The sequence below is a fragment of the Pseudophryne corroboree genome, chromosome 12 (assembly GCF_028390025.1).
Source record: "Pseudophryne corroboree isolate aPseCor3 chromosome 12, aPseCor3.hap2, whole genome shotgun sequence".
Classification (NCBI taxonomy): Eukaryota; Metazoa; Chordata; class Amphibia; order Anura; family Myobatrachidae; genus Pseudophryne; species Pseudophryne corroboree.
In genome coordinates this window covers 143883991-143907390 of record NC_086455.1, presented here as the reverse complement: position 1 = coordinate 143907390, position 23400 = coordinate 143883991, and the positions used below count along the sequence as shown (strand labels likewise).

At 43.2% G+C, this 23400-nt stretch overlaps 1 protein-coding gene across 22 annotated transcripts in view; it reads right to left on the bottom strand.

The window, feature by feature from the left end:
- GPHN (gephyrin) overlaps positions 1-23400 on the bottom strand; it is a 615912-nt gene that overhangs the window by 60341 nt on the left and 532171 nt on the right. For 13 of the 22 annotated variants that reach the window (XM_063948135.1, XM_063948127.1, XM_063948130.1 and 10 more), the window contains 2 exons: positions 6904-6966; positions 3850-3892 (listed from right to left, as the gene is read on the bottom strand). In XM_063948135.1, the coding sequence (XP_063804205.1) occupies positions 3850-3892; positions 6904-6966 (106 nt within the window). The remainder of the gene's footprint in view (positions 1-3849; positions 3893-6903; positions 6967-23400) is intronic. The other 9 variants (XM_063948129.1, XM_063948133.1, XM_063948139.1 and 6 more) reach the window with 1 other exon arrangement.

Below are 23400 nucleotides of genomic sequence, written 5' to 3'. Positions count from 1 at the left end.
GATCACACTCCCTGGAAATTTTTTCCTTGTGTGACTGCTCCCCAGCCGTTCAGGCTGGCATCCGTGGTCACCAGGACCCAGTCCTGAATGCCGAATCTGTGGCCCTTTAGTAGATGAGCACTCTGCAGCCACCACAGAAAAGACACCCTTGTCCTTGGAGACAGGGTTATCCGCTGATGCATCTGAAGATGCGATCCGGACCATTTTTCCAGCAGATCCCACTGAAAAGTTCTTGCGTGAAATCTGCCGAATGGAATCGCTTCGTAAGAAGCCACCATTTTTCCCAGGACCCTTGTGCAATGATGCACTGACACTTTTCCTGGTTTTAGGAGGTTCCTGACTAGCTCGGATAACTCCCTGGCTTTCTCCTCCGGGAGAAAACCTTTTTCTGGACTGTGTCCAGAATCATCCCTAGGAACAGCAGACGTGTCGTCGGAGACAGCTGCGATTTTGGAATATTTAGAATCCACCCGTGCTGTCGTAGAACTACTTGAGATAGTGCTACTCCGACCTCCAACTGTTCTCTGGACCTTGCCCTTATCAGGAGATCGTCCAAGTAAGGGATAATTAAGACGCCTTTTCTTTGAAGAAGAATCATCATTTCGGCCATTACCTTGGTAAAGACCCGGGGTGCCGTGGACAATCCAAACGGCAGCGTCTGAAACTGATAGTGACAGTTTTGTACCACGAACCTGAGGTACCCTTGGTGAGAAGGGCAAATTGGGACATGGAGGTAAGCATCCTTGATGTCCAGGGACACCATATAGTCCCCTTCTTCCTGGTTCGCTATCACTGCTCTGAGTGACTCCATCTTGATTTGAACCTTTGTATGTAAGTGTTCAAATATTTCAGATTTAGAATAGGTCTCACCGAGCCGTCTGGCTTCAGTACCACAATATAGTGTGGAATAATACCCCTTTCCTTGTTGTAGGAGGGGTACTTTGATTATCACCTGCTGGGAATACAGCTTGTGAATTGTTTCCAATACTGCCTCCCTGTCGGAGGGAGACGTTGGTAAAGCAGACTTCAGGAACCTGCGAGGGGGAGACGTCTCGAATTTCCAATCTGTACCCCTGGGATACTACTTGTAGGATCCAGGGGTCCACTTGCGAGTGAGCCCACTGCGCGCTGAAACTCTTGAGACGACCCCCCACCGCAGCTGAGTCCGCTTGTACGGCCCCAGCGTCATGCTGAGGACTTGGCAAAAGCGGTGGAGGGCTTCTGTTCCTGGGAATGGGCTGCCTGCTGCAGTCTTCTTCCCTTTCCTCTATCCCTGGGCAGATATGACTGGCCTTTTGCCTGCTTGCCCTTATGGGGACGAAAGGACTGAGGCTGAAAAGACGGTGTCTTTTTCTGCTGAGATGTGACTTGGGGTAAAAAAGGTGGATTTTCCAGCTGTTGCCGTGGCCACCAGGTCCGATGGACCGACCCCAAATAACTCCTCCCCTTTATACGGCAATACTTCCATGTGCCGTTCGGAATCTGCATCACCTGACCACTGTCGTGTCCATAAACATCTTCTGGCAGATATGGACATCGCACTTACTCTTGATGCCAGAGTGCCAATATCCCTCTGTGCATCTCGCATATATAGAAATGCATCCTTTAAATGCTCTATAGTCAATAAAATACTGTCCCTGTCAAGGGTATCAATATTTTCAGTCAGGGAATCCGACCAAGCCACCCCAGCGCTGCACATCCAGGCTGAGGCGATCGCTGGTCGCAGTATAACACCAGTATGTGTGTATATACTTTTTAGGATATTTTCCAGCCTCCTATCAGCTGGCTCCTTGAGGGCGGCCGTATCTGGAGACGGTAACGCCACTTGTTTTGATAAGCGTGTGAGCGCCTTATCCACCCTAAGGGGTGTTTCCCAACGCGCCCTAACTTCTGGCGGGAAAGGGTATAACGCCAATAATTTTCTATCGAGGAAAACCCACGCATCATCACACACTTCATTTAATTTATCTGATTCAGGAAAAACTACAGGTAGTTTTTTCACACCCCACATAATACCCTCTTTTGTGGTACTTGTAGTATCAGAAATATGTAACACCTCCTTCATTGCCCTTAACATGTAACGTGTGGCCCAAATGGAAAATACGTTTGTTTCTTCACCGTCGACACTGGAGTCAGTGTCCGTGTCTGTGTCGACCGACTGAGGTAAATGGGCGTTTTAAAGCCCCTGACGGTGTTTGAGACGCCTGGACAGGTACTAATTGGTTTGCCGGCCGTCTCATGTCGTCAACCGACCTTGCAGCGTGTTGACATTATCACGTAATTCCCTAAATAAGCCATCCATTCCGGTGTCGACTCCCTAGAGAGTGACATCACCATTACAGGCAATTGCTCCGCCTCCTCACCAACATCGTCCTCATACATGTCGACACACACGTACCGACACACAGCACACACACAGGGAATGCTCTGATAGAGGACAGGACCCCACTAGCCCTTTGGGGAGACAGAGGGAGAGTTTGCCAGCACACACCAAAACGCTATAATTATACAGGGACAACCTTTATATAAGTGTTTTTCCCTTATAGCATCTTAATATATATAATCATATCGCCAAATAAGTGCCCCCCCTCTCTGTTTTAACCCTGTTTCTGTAGTGCAGTGCAGGGGAGAGCCTGGGAGCCTTCCCACCAGCATTTCTGTGAGGGAAAATGGCGCTGTGTGCTGAGGAGAATAGGCTCCGCCCCCTTTTCGGCGGGCTTCTTCTCCCGTTTTTCTGAGACCTGGCAGGGGTTAAATACATCCATATAGCCCCAGGGGCTATATGTGATGTATCTTTTAGCCAGTATAGGTATTTCATTGCTGCCCAGGGCGCCCCCCCCAGCGCCCTGCACCCTCAGTGACCGCTGGTGTGAAGTGTGCTGACAACAATGGCGCACAGCTGCAGTGCTGTGCGCTACCTCATGAAGACTGAAAAGTCTTCTGCCGCCGGTTTCTGGACCTCTTCACTCTTCGGCATCTGCAAGGGGGTCGGCGGCGCGGCTCTGGGACCGGACTCCATGGCTGGGCCTGTGTTCGATCCCTCTGGAGCTAATGGTGTCCAGTAGCCTAAGAAGCCAATCCATCCTGCACGCAGGTGAGTTCACTTCTTCTCCCCTAAGTCCCTCGTAGCAGTGAGCCTGTTGCCAGCAGTACTCACTGAAAATAAAAAAACCTAACAAAACTTTTACTCTAAGCAGCTCTTTAGGAGAGCCACCTAGATTGCACCCTTCTCGGCCGGGCACAAAAATCTAACTGAGGCTTGGAGGAGGGTCATAGGGGGAGGAGCCAGTGCACACCACCTGATCCTAAAGCTTTTACTTTTGTGCCCTGTCTCCTGCGGAGCCGCTAATCCCCATGGTCCTGACGGAGTCCCCAGCACCCACTTAGGACGTCAGAGAAAACTGCACTTCTGCGCATGTGTGACGTATTATTACAACGACCGATGTAGTTACACACAGGGTCTAGCGAAGCTTTTCAGTCGCACTGGTTGCCGCAGAGTGATTGACATGAAGTGGGCGTTTCTGGGTGTCAACTGACCGTTTTCAGGGAGTGTTCGGAAAACGCAGGCGTGACAGAAAAAACGCAGGGCGTGTTTGTGACGTCAAAACAGGAACTGAATAGTCTGAAGTGATCGCAAGCGCTGAGTAGGTTTTGAGCTACTCTAAAACTGCACAGAAAACTTTGTAGCCGCTCTGCGATCCTTTCGTTCGCACTTCTGCTAAGCTAAAATACACTCCCAGTGGGCGGCGGCATAGCGTTTGCAAGGCTGCTAAAAACGGCTAGCGAGCGATCAACTCGGAATGACCACCTATACACACAATTGTGGGCAATAGCATTTACTGTACTTACTAGCTCTGAGGATGTTTTCCTTGCTGCTACATCTGGATTGGACCTGCAAAGAGAACGACAGATGTATCAGCAATAGCAGTAGTCAATAAGCACTTGTGTAGTAATGCCATAGTGACTTGTAACACATTGTCCAGCAATGCGCTGCAACCCTACTAGCACGGGACGCAATTCATGGGCAGGCTCCTAAGTGTTACACCTTCCCCAATCAGGTAGAAACAACCTGATACGTAATTAAGAGCCATATGCAAATGATTACAATAGAATAATAGGGAAATATATATTTTTAATCAGGTCTCATATTTTTATTGGAAATTTATATGCTATGGAAAATATCACATGAAGAATGAGTTACTTAAGGATTAAGTGTGCACATTGCTAATGAGTATTGTCATCACATGAAATCCTCATTGCAGAGCTTTGCAGGGAGGACATCTATAAAAACCAAAAACAATCCTGCAAATTGTGGTACGGTTCATTAACAGGCAATGGCTTCGTGGGACAACCGTGTCTATCCCCACCCAGCTCATTGTGCAGGTTCTACATCTTCTACACAGAAGCCAGCCCATAAATTGAATAAATGTACATCCACACAACAGGTTGAGTTCTACCAAGCAACACAGCCTACTTGCTGTAATGGAACATATTATGACAGTGATATCGCAGCTAATGGTGGTTTATGATTGTCCTTCCTGGAGAAACAATGATTAGAAAAAAAAAATGGATACATTTCATTGACGGGATGTCACATTTTGGTTCAGAATTGTCTTTCAAATTTTGGGGGAGGGGGTTTCGAAGGTGGCCACATAGCGTTTACTGGCTGCAATATTTACAATCAATGCTATAAAATATCCGTGAAGTAATGTTTAGTCATGCTATACCGTCGGGACTGTGAGACAGCGAGATGTAGGGGGGAGGTTATGTGACTGTCAGTCTCCTGACCGCCGGTCACATGACTTCATCCCATAATACAGGATAGCTGTGCAGAATACGTATTAATAAGACGTATGTATGTGGGCATCTATCTAGGTTTTGACGGTAAATAGTATCTGGACTGGAATTATTCTGACTAAATCATTACTGTCATTTACTGTAATATGTGTACCTGTAATTAAATTGTGGCGATAGTGAGAAGTCCTGCTACCAGAAACATACTCACGGATAAATCAAACATACAGAAATGTTACAAAGTTTAATTTGATCAGAACTGCTGTATGTCCCTGGCTTGGGATGTAACAGTTGCCGTCTTCATGCAATATAAACATTTTATCTTACTTAACTTTAAATGAGCAACCTGACTGCTTGTGTAGAGAGGTGAAGACATGGCTTTCAATGCACTATCAGCAACTGAAATGATTAACTGCCCCAGGGGCAGCTGCTGTATATGCAAACATTTATCTTGAGACTCCTCAGTTTACCTCACGGCAGGGGATGAAAACAGGGGGCATCAAAAACATTTGCGTGTGACTGGGAGAACCAACTACCAGCTGAATCAAAGGTTTGCGGCCTGTGATTAGGGACAGACATCAAATTTCAATGGCTTAACTCATTGTTTTTCTTGTGGTGGTAGTGTTTTTACCATTAGAGGATGGCTTTCTAATGGCAGCCACCATCGAACGGTGTGGAAGCAATGGCCATAGGATGTTAAAATACAACTGAAGTCAACTGTTTAACAGTGAGAATGGCTTTTTGCACATGCGCAAACCATTGCAATGTGTTGCTTTTTTATTGAATTCTTTTTGATTCGATGGTTAGTTACCATTGCAATGAAAGTTTCAATGGTAAAAACCCAGCTATCATCTGACGGCGGGCTTTCAATGTCCATTCCCATTTGTGAGTGGGGCCTAATTCAGACTGGATTGCTGCAGTGGCAGCGATCACGGTCTGAATCCCTATGTGGAGTGCGCCAGCGCACCCCGGGAGCCCAGTGAGATGCTAACAGCATCTCTGGGCTGCGATTGCCTGTGCCTGATTAACAGGCAGTGGCAGTCGTGGGTGTGTCAACGGCGTTAGAACGCCGTTGGCGGGGCGTGGTCCGGAAACGCAGGCATGTCCGGACCATTGGGGGGTGTTGTCACACACAGCGGCTGCGACCTGGGACGTGAAGGAGCTGCGCTGGCAGGGAGCTTCTCGCCAGGTGCAAAAGCCTCACCACCGTGCGATGTTTTTGCACCTGTGCGGGGGAGGGTAGGGCCTGACATGTGGGGCAGACTAGCCCTGTGCTGGGCGTCCCCCCGCATGTCAGAGTGTATGATCGTAGCTGTGCTAAATTTAGCACATCTATGATCAAATCTGAATGACCCCCTTGTCCTTTAACAACCTCCTTCCATTGCTATTGTATAATGTCAAACTGATTGTTACAAAGTGGCAAAGATCCAGAATAATTGCTGCTTGTACCAGTCCTCAAAGCTCCAAATAGGAGGAAGAGCACAATAGTTTAATAAAAAAAATTACTTATTAATGTAGTTTTAAGAACAGTATATATATATCTTTATTGGAAGGGCATGCTTCATGTATATCTTGCTTGTCTCTTAAAATATCAACAAAGTATTGGTTAGGAAAGATAACAAACTTTTTTTAATGCAAAGTTAAATTCAAGAAACAAAGCCTGAACCAAAACTTAGGACGGATGGTGGCAGGAGGAAATGAAGTAATGGTGGTGCAGAATAATGAGGTATGAAGAAAACCGTACCTACAAAATAACACCTCCTACAGACTATGGACACTTATGATCTGACAGGTAACACATGGAGAACATAACGAGTGAGTAGAAAGTGCTTCAAATTAACAAGCTAAGAATTGTGAAATGAAACTAGAACAACACAAAAAAGAGTCCTAAAAATAAACAAGTAGACTAGTAAAGAACTAGTGTGGAAAAAAACAGATATCCAAAGGACACAAGAGAGAAGCTAATAAGAGAAAAATGTTAGTGGAAAGACAGCGCTAAGGAAGTAAAATGAAAGTCAGGAATCTTCACGAAGTATAAGGAGCTCAAACTCATAGCGCAAAGCATCTTTTTTGCGAATGGAAGCAGCTCCTTTGATCAGTAATAGTTACTCTTGTTTCGCAGCCTCTACTCCTCCTGAGTTCATCTTTAAGCCCTTCCAATTTATAGTGGAGCTATTGCATGGACAAAAACAAAAGATTGAAAATGAGCAGAGACACTTGAGATTGTTGAATCAAGTCGCAGACACGTAGGGTCACAGTTTAGTAACAGTCCTGGGTTTCGTTTCAAAGTTCAATATTTAAGCAGGTTTATTTTTGGATGGAGGCTGTCATATTGCCATGAGCTGGAATAGAATGAATATTCTTGATAGAGTATTTTGGCATTAGAATTAATGCTGCCGATGATGCATGATTTTTTTTTTTTTGTGGTATTACAACAAAGACAAAAACAAAAAGGAACAAAAAAGAAAATAAAAGCAAACAATTCAAATAAAAACAATAGTCACACTATCGAAAAATATAGCTCTCTGCAGAAAGATAGCGCGCTGTCTGTTGCAATTCTGAGACACACAGCATGTCCTTGTATGAAATCAGACATTAACACTTGGAAGACCCTTTGTAGCGACAATCACTTTTTCAAATGTACATTGCCTTACCCCCTTCAATTAGGCAAATACTGCGCACAGAGACATGACCAATCACACATTCAAATCTAAATCTACCATACAAAACAATTATGTATATATATATATATATATATATATATATATATATATACATACAAAACCTTGCGTCATTTATATATATCCATGTCTTAAAATAAACACATTGTTATGTTTTAAATGAGTCACTGCTGTAGAATACATTAGGACCATTCATTTAAATAGGTCAATTCCTTCTATAACGAAAAGACCAGTAATCTTTCTACAGATAAGATAATTGCCGCTCAGCTTCTATTGTTTTGAAACAAAAACTAATTGGGAGGCTGACTATGGATGTCAAAAGAAGGTGGGTAACATCCTAAAAGATTGTGTCTCAAAGGGAAACTGATGGGAGGAGATACTGCTGTATTTAAACAGAATGACTCTACCTGCAAAATTCAATATGAAACAAATTTGCCTACATATTGTATAGGCAAAAATCAATACGGAGAACCTTTTGTAGGCTTAGCACAACCAAATGGATTTCATCGATGATGTTTCGGCCAGTCGTCTCGGCCATATAGCCTGATTGTGAGTTGGAAGCAAATAGAAATGCGGATATATCTCACGGATATCTGCATACGTTAAAGAAATAATCAGGTATACACCATCTGATGGAAACACAATCTGTGAAATTGCCTTTTCTGGATGGCGACCATTTGGGAGTGTCATGGAAATTTACGCTGGCCTTTTGCTCAATTGTAGCGCGCGGACAGAGTTTACACGTCTGTTTCAGATAGATCTTTTGCACCAAGCATGGAGCGGGTTGCAGTTGTAGAAATTAATTTTGATGGTTGCAACTGCAGATATAAAACCAATCGGCGGGATGGGCTTCCACATGCTGACGCACAGCTTTTAGTATACACAGAACCGCGGCTGATCTGAAAAGCTGCTGCGCATGCGTCAGACTCAGGCCCACAGTAGGGCTGATGCAGAGCTGAACGGTGGGTTTAGCATATCGTGTTTGTTTGCAATGTGCTTGCTTCAAATCTGAGCACAGACTAGTACGGGCGATACCAAGTCATACTTATTTCAATCAAATCTACACTTATGACTGAAAAAGCTTAATTGGACTTAAATGTGGGCATCCCACATTGGCAAAGTTCCTCGAGGGCACGTTGATGCAGCTGCAGGCTACGCAGAGTTGGATTTAAGCTTATATACACCTGGCATATCCTCAGAACCTAGTATAGGATGGCCCAAGTATGTTCTAGCAAACCAAGGTTACATATGGTGGGGAGGCGGGTAGGCACATTTAATGTCCGTGCAACTATGCATATGTGCAAATATACGCATTTATACCCCTGCACAACACTGGCAGCATCATATGCCCAATTACAGCCTCATCGGCATCAGGCCCACTATGGGGGATATTCAATTGGGCCTGTAAATTACTGCGGATAATTAACCCCCTATGTGTGGGTTACTGTAGTAACGTACAATCTTCTCCCATATCTGGTCCTTTGAGACATAATACTTAAGCTGTTATAGACAGCACAATCTGTAATATTTGAAAGTGTGTAGGGGGGGGGGGGGGGGTACACACGGAGAGATCCGTGCTTAAATTCTAAGCAATCTGAATAGATTGCTTAGAAATGATGCACGGATCTCTCAGTGTGTATGCCCATAGCGATGCGCGGCCCCGAGCGTCGCTATCGCTGACTCAAGATATGGCATGCATGCCAAATCTAGTAGATCGCTCATTTCACTGCTGTATGAAGTGAGCGTTTCCCCCCCCCCCCCCCCCGCTCAGCACACGTCGCGCTGAGTGGGGGGAGAGATGTGTGCTGAGCGGTCTGTGCTAGATCGCTTAGCACACATCTTCCCTGTGTGTACGGGCCAAATGAGAGAATGCAATTGGTTTTATAAATGGTTACTAATGATATAAAACACTGATAAACTGAAGTCATGGATCTACTGTAAGTCTAGAACTAGATGGATCTTCAGCAGGGTGATGGGTCTCTGCTCTATGTTTTACTTAAGCAGGAATGATAATTAAATATGTATGCTACTGTATGTGCTGGCAAATCTCATTTTCATTTGGAGTGAAAAAAATCCAAACAGATCAAAAGCAGTTGGGGGCCCCATACAGTAGGACGATAATGCCAGATTTCGGGCATTTGGCACAATACATCGGATGAAATCGGGCATTTTGGAGGTGTTTCCGATCCGATGCGCGTTCCCGTGAGCATCGGATCAGATCCTCCAGATTGAATGTGCTGCACATTCGATCATGTCCGACTCCGCAGGCGTGGCTGGTATCGCCCAGGATCGCCCAAGATACATCGTATGCAAGAGGACAGCGTACGATGTATCTTGGGCGATCCTGCCCCCCCGGGATGCTGCCGGGAGTGAACGCCTGCGACACGTCAGACGGACATGTCACGTAAGTGTATGGGGCCCTTTAGTTACAGTAGGAAAAGGACACTGCATCATTCCATGTGTAGTTAGCAGATACATCTGCAAAGCGGAAAACAAAGTGATATCTGAGACAGACTACCGTATTCATCAACAAAGTATATGATACAATATCTTCATCAGCGCAAACATGTAAACCAACATAAAAACAAATAAGCACAATTCAAATACAACGGAGTAATTAGCACCAGGAATAATATTCTATTCATGTTTATCTTAACGTAGACAATCGCATTATTTGCTGATTCTAATGCGTGTGAAGATTGGATATGTTCTGGTCAAGCATAGCATTAGGTTAATGATTCCATGTACGGTGAGCAAGACAATCAAAATCGGTATGTTAATTGGCAATCACAATGTTGAGTCATTTTATAGACACCATTACAGTATGTCGACATGCACATGTTTAAATGTTGACACCTAATAAGGGGGCAGATGTATTAACCTGGAGACGGCATAAGGAAGTGATAAACCAGTGATATGTGCAAGGTGATAAAGGCACCAGCCAATCAGCTCCTAACTGTTAATTTACATATTAGAGCTGATTGGCTGGTTTATCACCTTGCACATATCACTGGTTTATCACTTCCTCATGCCTTCTCCAGGTTAATACATCTGCCCCTTTAAGTCTAAGCGTAAATTGTCTGTCATCAACATTTTTGACTGTGCAGACATATTGCAGGCTTCAACATTATAACCAAGTCGACAATATAGTGACAACCTTTTGACTGTCGACTTTGTGATTATTAACATCATATCCAAAGCACATACAATCGTTTAGTAACCTGTGTGGAGGGACAGCACAGAAATGTAAAATGGAGGATGTGAGATCTAGGCCAGGTATTCTGTATGCAAAGCGGAGCAGCAGACGTGATTACAGCCTGGTAAAAGAAACAGTAGAGACGCTGGGAAACTTTTCCTGATGCTGAAGTAGCTGGCCAGGCAATAAGAGGGGTGTTTTGGGGACCACGTTAGGAACCAGGGGATCTTTGTAACAACTTCAGAGAAGACTGTACCCTGTTGTGCTGTGACTTCTGTTGCTGTATGGAACTGTCTGTTAAACCTCACCTGCGAATCCTACATGAAACTGTGTAACCTGCCTGTGGTGGGAAATAAAGTGAGTTGGACTTTACCCTGTCTATTTGGTTCTGTCATACCTGTTACTCTACGCTGGAAATTGGCGCAGCGCTTGAGCAGACGGTTTTCACACGTTTGTGCCTTAATGAATTATCTGTTAGGGTTGTTTTGCAACATTCATGAAAAAGTTAATGCTTATATATGTTAAAAAGTTCCATGGGGGTCATTCCGACCCGATCGCTCGCTGCAGGTAATCGCAGCACAGCAATCGGGTCGGAATTGCGCATGCGCCGGCGTGATCGCCTCTGCAGAGGCGGTCAAAGGACGGGAGGGGGCTGGATGGCGCCGTTAAGGGGGGCGCGGTCTGGCCAACGCAGACGTGGCCGGACTGTTGGCTGGGGGGGGGGGGGGGGGGGGGCGCGGTGGCTGCGGCCAGTGGCAGCGACGATCAACTCCCGGCCAGCTGCAGGAGCTGCGCTGGCCGGGAGTTACTCCACAAATACAAGTAGTATTTGTGCAGGCGGAGGTGGGGGTGGGGGGGGGGTGGGGGGACTTGTCAGGGAAGATGATCGTAGCTGTGCTAAATTTAGCACAGCTACGATCAACTCGGAATGACCCCCATTGTGTAGTACTGTCGCACACTAAAATATAATACGGAATTCAGTTTTGGGAGACTTCATACTGTCTATCCATAATTTTGATTTGGCGCTAGACATTCAGACGTATGGGCTTACTTAATAACCCAGAGCTAGGTGCAAAACAATCTGACTGCAATGGTCATTCATCTTAGTACAGATATCTGATTGCTTGGATTGGGCTACCAGCCATTTGTGCTCATTGCACCATTTTATTAAACAACCCCCTTGTTGAAATGATCTAGAATTCATTGTTTCATTTCAACTGCTTTATGGCAGAAAGTAGTGTGACAATTTGTTCTGCCTAATGCATGTCACATGAGATAAAGAGCTTGTGTGAAAGATCTAAATGAAAGCTTGAAGGTTCCTTTAGTTACGGTCTCAAGAATCAACAGCTATTTGGGGGGGTTTCAAATTCTTTGTATTGGAACAAATTGTGTAATTTGTTTACCATGAAAGTAAATCTCCTTGACCTTACTGCGAAGGCTTTATGGAAAAGGCTGACTGTGTAGTGCCTGCAATCAGGAAGACCGTTTTGGATGAGGAGGAAACAATGTATACTGTTATTTTTTATTTTAATTAAAAGCAAATTATATATATATATATATATATATATATATATTTCTCCCATCCAGACCATAACTAATGATCGTGAGGAATCCAATAGGCAGCATCTGTTGGGAAAGTACGGATATGGAGCATAGAACCCATCAATGTTATAAGATCTATGTGATTTCGATGGTTAGGAGATTCCAAGTCCGGTATTAGGTTTATTTTTAATTGTATGGCTGGACACATGGATTGAGGTATAAATACCAATACCCAGAGCCTATCCTCCTTATGCCTTGAGGAAGATACCTGTAGGTATGGAAACTAGTCGGCTGTTAGGAAGTCGCAGGGATCATTTGGACTCATCATCAGACTGCATTTAGCATCTATCCAGGGACGCCTGTTGGATTTATGCACATGCTCTATGGTCTAGTCTGCGTGTAGACATAGTTTTCTGGTGAGAGTCCATCGTTTACCTCTATGTCTTAATTGTTTTTACTTGTTTATTTGCTATTAAATACTACACCATTGCAGCACCTTTCTCTTTCCTTTACTACGGGTCTTGGAGGTCATTCCGAGTTGTTCGCTCGTTGCCATTTTTCGCAACGGAGCGATTAAGGCGAAAATGCGCATGTGCATGGTACGCAGTGCACATGCGCTAAGTATTTTAGCTCAAAACTTAGTAGATTTACTCACGGCAGAACGAAGAATTTTCATCGTTGAAGTGATCGGAGTGTGATTGACAGAAAGTGGGTGTTTCTGGGCGGAAACTGGGCGTTTTCAGGGAGTGTGCGGAAAAACGCAGGCGTGCCAGGATAAAACGCGGGAGTGTCTGGAGAAACGGGGGAGCGGCTGGCCGAACGCAGGGCGTGTTTGTGATGTCAAACCAGGAACGAAACGTGCTGAGCTGATCGCAGTGTAGGAGTAAGTCTCGAGCTACTCAGAAACTGTTAAGAATTTTCTATTTGCAATTATGCTAATCTTTCGTTCGCAAGATACACTCCCGGAGGGCGGCGGCCTAGCGTGTGCAATGCTGCTAAAAGCAGCTAGCGAGCAACTCGGAATGAGGGCCCTTAACTGAATACCTACTGGAGACTGATAAAAGGGAGAGTCGAGTCCTGTGAGTGCCTATTTATCTACATTTTAGTAGGCCATCCATTCTGGTACGAATATATATATACAAGTGTGAAAAAAAAAAATGTTATAGACTGCACTATGATATGTAATTTTTGTCTCCCATCACGGAGTACATTATTGGTATTAGAGTGTGAGAATCCACACCAAGCCTTACAGAGAAAATGTAGAACCCATCACTAAGTGGTATTTTTTTTCCTATTATCTTATGGTGAAGGTCCAGCAGTTTTAGTAATTAATAGGAAAAACTATAACTGAATATCATAATTATTATTATTATCGCAAGCAGAATCTGAGTTGCCAAACACTGTCAGTAATGCTGGTTATACACGGTATAATTACATGGCAGATCCACCCGATGTTAGCAGATCGGCCAGATAATTGCAGCATGTATGTGGCTGACGGATCTTAAAATATCAGATCGTTCTGGCACGCAACTTAGTCCAGAATGTCCCTCCAATTCAGTATTTTGAAAGCGTCTGTCATTTCGGCCACATAGAGCAGATGTATTAACCTGGAGAAGGCATAAGGAAGTGATAAACCAGTGATAAGTGCAAGGTGATAAACGCACCAGCCAATCAGCTCCAATATGTAAATTAACAGTTAGTAGCTGATTGGCTGGTGCTTTTATCACCTTGCATTTATCACTGGTTTATCACTTCCTTATGCCTTCTCCAGGTTAATACATCTGCCCCTATATGCCCTACCGCAGCCAACCGACGGACATTTCCCCTGTTCTTTCACATGGGAAGGAATGGGGAAGTGTCTCCTCCCCAGGGACGAAGCGCTGATATCACGATATGTCTGTGATATTTGCAGTGTTAGATAAAATGCCTGTCGGTCTGACAAGCATTTTATCTGCTTATGTATGCCAACTGCGTTCTCTAACATAGGATAGCATCCCAGGGACATTCTAAATGTACAATATAAGTGGGTGTGGTATATAAGTGGGTGTGGTCTAGATAATTATATGATCAACATGCATTGAGCCAACAGGGTCAAAAGGTCGACAAGTAAAAAGTAGACAGTGGGTAAGATTGGCAGATACCAAAAGTTGACCAAAAAGTCGACACAAGTTTTTTTAGTTTTTTAGTGTCCTTTTGTAAGTTTAACCATATCTAAGCACAATCAGTGTAAATATATACGCTCACCATGCTTCTGGCAAGGAGCCTCACTCCACTACTACTGTGCTTGCCACAGGTTACTATTCTCAATCATACTCCCCGTGGATAGTAAGCAAAAATTGGAAAAACATGAAACCCCCTCCCAAACCATGTGGGTGTCGACGATTGTCATGTCGACCCTTTGACCATGTTAATTTTTTGTACCTGTCAACCTTAAACACTGTCCACCTTTTACATGTTGGCCTTTTGACCATATGGGGTTGACCTATTGACTGTCGACCTATACATTGGAAGGCATTTAAAGTGTAGACCCTAACCTAAGCTGTAGTACACCCTTTTATTGGGTAATACGGAGAGAGTATTCCTTGGGCACTTTTATCGCTCAGGCTGTGTTTCTAGAATACTACTGGCAGAATATTGTCCGTAACATTCCAGAAACTGTTCTCCAGTAGCAATCTAAACAACACTGTAAGTGCCCCTATCCAGCTGTGATAGAAAATGTTCTAGGCATGAATGTTCATTAAGCTGGGAAATAAAATGTGTGTGCCACAAATCTTTGCTGCAAACGTGTTTATCAGGTCTGTATCATTTACGAAAGTAAAATATGACTTGTTGGATGTCCTTCAATGGGCTTACTGACAGGACGTCTGCATATCGAGGTGTTCTCATGCACCTGTCGGTATAATGTAGCAGATTAGAGCCCAACGCTGAGTGTCATGGCTCACTTGTATCACTTGCTTGACCTTTTCACCAAGGTTAGGGTGTGAGCTACACACAGCAACTGAAGGTAACGTTAGTGCCGGTACCCTGGGTAACCGTGCATTGTACTTTTGACACATTACTGATGCAAATAAGATGTTTTGAGAAGAATTATGGGACCCATGGTGCGGCATAGGCTCGAAGTCTATGTTACACTAAATGGGGCTATTTGATGCCATTGGAGGATAGGGTGTACAGTATGTGGGCACATCTGTAGGCAAAATACCTCTTTCATGAAAGTACTACCTGAGTTCTGTTTAGTTTTGTGACGCTACTGAAATGCTTACACATATGTTGGTGAATGTTAATAATAGTTCCTTTGTACAACGCAGCCTCCACTTTCTCTTTAGTGATTTTTGAATGTGATCAAGCAGAGCTGGTAAAATCTGTGACCGGTAGATGTACCAGTGAGATGAAATCTGTCTGATCTTATTTATGTGTTGATAGGAAGCGACTCTAACAGGTAGCAGCCTGCATAGGGCTCTTGGAGGGGGTTTGGCGCACCTTAAAACATTTTAAAAGGTTGGTAGACAGCTTTAAATATGTGGCCGGGCAATATGTGCATGTACATGGTGAGTATGCAGTTTTTTTTTAAATACCACAATATTTTCAGTGTGCTCTCCATGGGGTATATTTACTAAAGAGCAGGATTTTAGAAGTGGAGGTGTTGCCCATATTAACCAATCAGATTCAAGCTATTATCTTCTAGAAGGTGCTAGATAAATAAGTAGAATCTGATCAGTTGCTAAGAGCAACATCTCAATTTCTAAAAACCCATACTTTAATAAATATACCCCATGTGACTCCAGCTTGGCCAACTGTTCCACTGGTTATTGATTGACAATTGCAATACAGAATTTTGCTGGCTGACTATGCTGGGAAATAACAGCAGCTGAAGATTTACAGACTGACTGTCCCAGCTCAAACTGTTGAACTATATCATGGAAATAAAGTAACTTCATAGAGAAAACAAAACAATAAAAACATAAAGCGTGTAAAAGCTCAGGCCAACTGTGAAATAAACCAGTAATGCTATAAACTCATGGAAATTGACACACTTACCTGCCAGCAGCTATAATACACTTGCATGCATAATGTACATTTGATGTATAAGTCAGCTCTGCATAATGAACAGTAATACATTCTTCACTCTCTGGGATAGATCCAATTGGCAGTGAGGATCCGACGTGCATTAACACAATGCGTGATATACTGTAGGGCAAGGAAATCCTTGCTTATTTGTCCTTCACCACAATGGTGAAACATGTACAGCAGAACCTCGCGGCTAATGTCACTTGTCACCCAGAGGGAAAGGCCCACTTTAACCACACCTATTAAGAAATACCATGCCATTATCACAATACAAGAGCAAAGGCTAACAAAAAGAGAGAAGAACAACTGTATAGCATTTCATTTGAACACGACACATATGTTTATATATACAGTTATCGCTCAATTGACCAGTTTTCACAAGGCTGCATAAAATCAGACTCAGGTTATTTTGATATCTAGGAGTCGAATGCATCATATGATCTTGTTAAGCAGCTACAAATTAATACATTTTGATCTAACTAGAAAGAAAGGCATCTGGCATTATTCACAGATACAGGCTGAGTCTTCCATATCCAAAAATCCGATACCTCAAAGTTTTTGAGCGTGACTGAGATAGTGGCACCTTTGTTTTCTGACGGCTCAATGGACACAAACTTTGTTTCATGCACAACATTATTACAAATTTTGTATAAAATGACCTTCAGGCTATGTGCATAAGGTGTAGACGAAACATAAATGCATTTCGTGTTTAGATTTGGGCCCCATCTCCAAGAAATGTCATTATGGTATTCAAAAAATCCAAAATAAGGAAAAGTATCTAAAATCCAAAATACTTCTGGCCCCAAGCATTTAGGATATGGGAGACTCAATCTGTATATGTTAAAATCACCATATAAAAACTATTATCTGCTTTTATCAAGCCCCAAGAGGCTTTTGGCCTGTTAGAGCGGTTGGCGGGCACACGCAAGCAGAAAGAAAGTTCTCTGCTGACAGGATTTCAACATCACTAGTAATAATAAGAATTTACTTACCGATAATTCTATTTCTCGTAGTCCGTAGTGGATGCTGGGGACTCCGTCAGGACCATTGGGAACAGCGGCTCCTGTCTCCTGCGAAGCCGCTAATCCCCATGGTCCTGACGGAGTCCCCAGCATCCACTAGGACGTCAGAGAAAATAAGATTTTACTTACCGATAAATCTATTTCTCGTAGTCCGTAGTGGATGCTGGGGACTCCGTCAGGACCATGGGGATTAGCGGCTCCGCAGGAGACAGGGGCCGCTGTTCCCATGGTCCTGACGGAGTCCCCAGCATTCACTTAGGACGTCAGAGAAATAGCAGTGGTTCCTGTCAGAATTCTAGGCAGCAAGTCCTACATACGAAAAGGGTAGAACCCTCCCCCTAGTGACCAGCTTTATAGATTACCTCTTGAAAATGTTAAAAATAGTTCTCGAATTTTCCCTAGCGACTAATTTATATAACTATAAGGTTTTGTGGTCATTAGGACAAATATTCTATCAAGAACACCGTAAATAGATCCGCATAACTTCAACCCATGATACCAGTAACAGGGCCATGTTATCGTCCACTAACTGTTACTGTATATTGAAATTGATTAATTACGCATATTCTTTGGGGGGGATTTCAGTTCTGAGGTATGTGCCATCCGGCTGCTAATTTTATGGGTGTGATGGGACATTAGTGAAGTTAATGGTTGAAAAGTGCCTTCGCCCAGGCGTTCCCGCTGTGTCACGCTAATCTGTACCCCCCCCTTTATGTGGATCCACTGATACATTATTAAAAGGTCACACTATTCAGTTTTGTGTTACCCTGGTTCTCAACTTACTACATGGTGAATAAGATGCAACCTGGTAAGAGATAGGTAACAGTTGGTACTCAAACTGTTGCTGAATGGAAACTACGTTTAATGGAAAACGGTCATTTGTTAAAACAAAACTATGCAGTTGTTTTAAACAAATACATTGCAACATTAAAGCACACACTGATAATATTCATTTACACATGAACCTAATAACTGGTGTTGTTATTCACCAACAGTCTGAGTGTCCAAAGCTGCCCAATCTTATGGTTAAAACACTCCCAGTTATTTCATAGTTTACACTTCACATACGGTGAGAACTAGATTTACGCTCTGCTGTACAATCTTCTGCTTTAAGGTTTCCTACTGAAGATTTGGGAAGTACTTGTGACATAAACTAAGGAAAATAGTTACGCTCTTGAGTGAGCTGGTTTTTGTATCTAGCACTAAACCTTTAGATACAGAAAACATAATAAACAGTATGGAACACTTGGGGGAGATCTATCAAACCTTGGAGAGAGATAAAGTACCAACCAATCCGCATATAACTGCCATATTACAGGCTGCATTTGAAAAATGACAGTTAGAAGTTGATTGATTGGCACTTTATCTCTCTCCAGTGTTTCATACATCTCCCCTTTGGAGAGCCTACAGTGCGCATATATTTTAAAACATGAATTAACTAGCAATATTAATGTGAAATTTCATGCTACAGTATGTGACTTTTCACACCCTATTTAGATAGGATGTTTGCCACAAGTTGGGGTAACTGAACCCACAAACTGTCATCTTCAAATCTTAATCCCTTCTTCAGTGGAACCAATGTTGGCACTTTGTGGGTGTAATTATATGCTTACATATCAAAACCTGGAACAAAACATACATACTGTGATATGTGTTAACAGACTGTGTTTCACAGCTAGATCAACAGTTACTTGTTGTAATATTATATATAGCAAAATTACTTGAGTACAAATGGACACAATGGGAGGAACAAGCATGCTATGGTGACATGAAAGACCAAACACTATGGGAGGCAAGCTTAAAGCAACATTGACTACTCCCCATTATTAATATAAATGCTACAATATAAATTAAGTGATCTTTGCTTACAAATCTCAGTTTTTGAAATGTTAAGATATTTTATATCATAGAAAGTGAATAAAACCAAACAATAAATAAAATACATAACACTACTATAAGAACTCCCCTTTTCTAAACAACTTTATGTGTTTATCTAAAGACAGACACTGGGATCGAAAGTTAGTCAGGCAGCTATACTGACCGGGTATGGGACTCAGGGTCGACAGTGTCTAGGTTGACACACATTAGGTCGATACCTATTGGTCGACAGTGACTAGGGTCAAGACATCGACATGGAAAAAGATCGACATGAGTTTTTAATGGATTTTTTTTGCGTTGTTTTCTTCGTAAAGTGACGGGGAACCCCAATAAGTGCAGCATGTCCCCTCGCTGCACTCGCCACAGGTTATCGTTCCCAATTATAGTCCAACGTGGATCGTAAAGTATGAAAAAGTTAAAAAAATTAAGAAGAAAAAATGTGAAAGACTCATGTCGACCTTGTTCATTTCGACCTAATGGCCGTGTCGATTTATTTCCTGCGTCGACCTACTCAATGTCGACCAATAGGTGTCGACCTAGAGTCCGGATACCATACTGATCTACCCAGTGATTCTCACATATTTGGCCCTGTGAGGGAACCCACATACTTGTGACCAGTTATGGGTTAGCTTCCAGGCCCAAATTACAACAATTATTAGTGAAATTCAATGTACAGCAACATGTATAGCAATTTTAAAAATAAACATAAAAAAAGATACAGAAAACAACAGTCAATGCACACAACATATGTATATATACATGTATAGATAGGTATACATATATATGAACCAAACAAAAATACATGCTGGTGAGGTTGCAGTACACAATGCAGCATTCCTGGCACAGTCATGCATGTTTTGGCATTCACCCTCACCTCCTTTTTTCTGTGGTTATATGTCATATTTGACACTGGCTTCTGGTTAGAGAAATTTGGGTAGCAGCCGGGCTTCCATTTGTCGGCTGTCCGAAGCGAATCATTTTTTAGAACTTAAAAACACCAGTGTAAATTTTGAAATGTTCCATTAACGTGGGCAGGTACTGTACGAGTTCAGGTGTTTGAAGATTGGATAAAGTTTGAAAGCTGAAGCTTAGACATAAGGGGACATGTACTAAGCAGTGATAAAAGTGGAGAAGTGAGCCAGTGCAAAAATTTCTCATGGCAACCAATCAACTGCTCCGTACAATTGTATAGTATGCAAATTAGAAATGTTACGTCAATGCTGATTGGTTGCCATGGGAACCTTCTCCACTGGCTCACTTCTCCACTTTTATCACTGCCTCCAAGTTGAACTCTCTATGGGAATTCCGGTGAGTCTGCCTCTATTTTTAAAGCAGCAGTCATTTAAGATGCAAAACCAGGTTTCTTTTGCCTTTTAAACGATTGGTGCTTTAAAAATATGGCAGACTCACCAGAATTTCCACACAGAGTGCAGCTCAGAGGCTATTAAATAAGCCCCCATGTGCCTCCCATAATGTTGCATTGAAAAATCTGTTAAAAACTCATTCCAAATGTGGAAGGCTTGGCAGAAACCAAGGTAAGAATTGCATATAACTACATATGTGGCAGTTGTTTAGTTTCTTTTTATGAGGTACACAATTAAATAGACATTATGTAATGTAGCTGGCTGCTGAACAGAAAAGCTACCAAGCCATTGTGAAACATGTTGTTGACATTGTTCATATCTGTTCATTGATTCTTAATTTTGTCATGTTTTCAATGGTGCAGACTGACATTTCTACCTGCTACTTGTGCCAAACTAAAAAAAGCAATTCAGTTAGACAATTGTAAGTTGCTACTATTGGGGGATTTCTTGTCCAGTTATGGGTCTTTCAATAGACTTCATCTGAGCACTGCATTTTAAAAGAATAACATAGCAACATAGTAACTAAGGTTGAAAAAAGACAATTGTCCGTCGAGTTCAACCTTTTTGTGGTCTCCTATGCAGTCTTATTATAGGACTAGTTATTTTTATGTTAGGACTATTTATATTAACTATAATGCGTGCCTACACACCATAACCCTGAATATCTTTATCCAATAGGAATTTATCTAACGCATTCTTAAAGGTGTTGACTGAGTCCGCTGTTACTACTCTCTCAGGCAGAGAATTCCAAACACGTATTGTCCTTACTGTGAAAAAACCTTTTCGCCTCAATGTGTGGAAACTCCTCTCCTCTAACCTAAGCGAGTGACCACGTGTTCTCTGTGCTGATCTTATAGAAATCAGGTTCCTCCCAAGCTCTGTGTATTGGCCCCTTATATAGTTGTAGATGTTGATCATGTCCCCTCTTAGTCTCCTCTTTTCCAATGTAAACATGCCTAGCCTTGTAAGCCTTTCCTCGTATTCCAGCGCCTCCATACCCTTGATTAGTTTGGTCGCCCGCCTGTGAACCTTTTCTAGCTTTAGGATATCCTTTTTGTAATACGGTGCCCAAAATTGCACAATGTATTCAAGATGTGGCCTCACTAGTGATTTATATAATGGGAGTATAATACTCTCGTCCCTTGCATCAATTCCCCGTTTTATGCATGCTAATATCTTATTAGCCTTCTTTGCTGCACACCTACTTTGGGTACTGCTGCTTAATTTGTTATCTATGTAAACCCCTAAGTCTTTTTCCAGTACAGAATCCCCTAATATTAACCCATTTAGTATGTAGGTGTTATTTTTGGTCTTGCCCCCACAGTGCATTACCTTACACTTGTCTGTGTTGAAACTCATTCTCCATTTTGATGCCCATGCTTCCTACTGAAGGAGTATACTTGCTTTCATTTCTGTTTATGACCAGATAGCAATATCTTAGGATAATTATGAAGAATAATGTATAATATGCAGCTAACATATACTTATCTACTTTCCTGGCATGTCTGGGAGATCCTCGGATATCAGGGAGGGTTCCGGTATGAATGGTCGACCATGTTATGGTCAACAGTCATTAGGTCGCCATTGACATAGTCGACACATGAAAATGGTTGACACATGACATGTCGACACACGGAAAGGTCAACATGGATTTTTGAACTGTTTTTGGTGTCATTTTTTCCATAACATGACCAGGAACCCCAATTAGTGTACCGCTTTGCTCGCCATGCTGCTGGAAAGGTGCATCGCTGCGCTCGGCACAGGTTACCATTCCTAATCATAGTCCACGTGGATGGTAAAGCATGAAAAATGTAAAAATAATAAAAAAAAAAAAAAAAAGTCATGTCGTCCTTTTCATATGTTGAACCGTCATGTGTCCATGTTGACCATGTCAATGTCAGCCACTAGTGGTCGACCATAACATGGTCGACCATCCAAACGGATACCTCAGGGAGCTATCCTAGGTTCCTGCAAGAGAACCCCAGCCAACATTGCAGTAACGTGGGAAATCCAGGGACCCAATGACACTGTTCATGGGAATTTGCATTATGGTGACTGGGGAACAAATCGCAGCATCAAGCAGTTGGGGCGGAGTCATGACATATCAACAACTATGAGGTCTATTCATGGAGCAGTGAAAAGCCCTTTATCAGTGATCACATGGCTTTTCATTGCTTCCTTCTATTCGCAGAAAGGGTTGATGTGGATAAATCTCAGATTAGTGTAGAAATCGCTTCCCTACACAGTAGTATGCCATGACAGGATGGCATAAGGAGGGCTCTGAGGGGAGAAGAGCAGAGAAGACTGCTGTCCCCCTGCCTCCTCACTGTTTTCCCCGCCCCCTACACTGACACTGGCCAATCAGAGGAGGCCAGTGCTACTCCGCAGGGAAGCAGAGATACAAAGGCCAACTGCACTGCCTCCCCACGCCGACATACGTACCCTGCCCCCCAGGTACTCCCACCACCTTTGCTGCCAATGTCACCCGCAGATGCACTCTGCCCCCTACCCCAGCTGATCACCTCACTTCAGCCCCCGCCCCGCTGCCACTAGTCTGTCCCCACTGCCAATACTGAGGCTGCATGGTGTCTGGGAAAGACGTCCCCTCTTCCCCTCCATGCTGCTGGTGGGCACCAGGCTAGTCCACCTCATTGCGTGGCCAGCAGCAGCAGCTCCTGCGCAGCGCTTACTCCCCGTTGTCCAGTCCCTTCCCTACGGACTCTCCACTGTCCTCTGTTTACTCCTTCCCTTTGTGCCCAAAACTCAACTGGTGGATGGTATTGGTGGCACATACGCAGAGAGAACCTGTTCTTTTTCACGCTAAAACAGGGGACTGTTGCAGAAGACCGGATCGC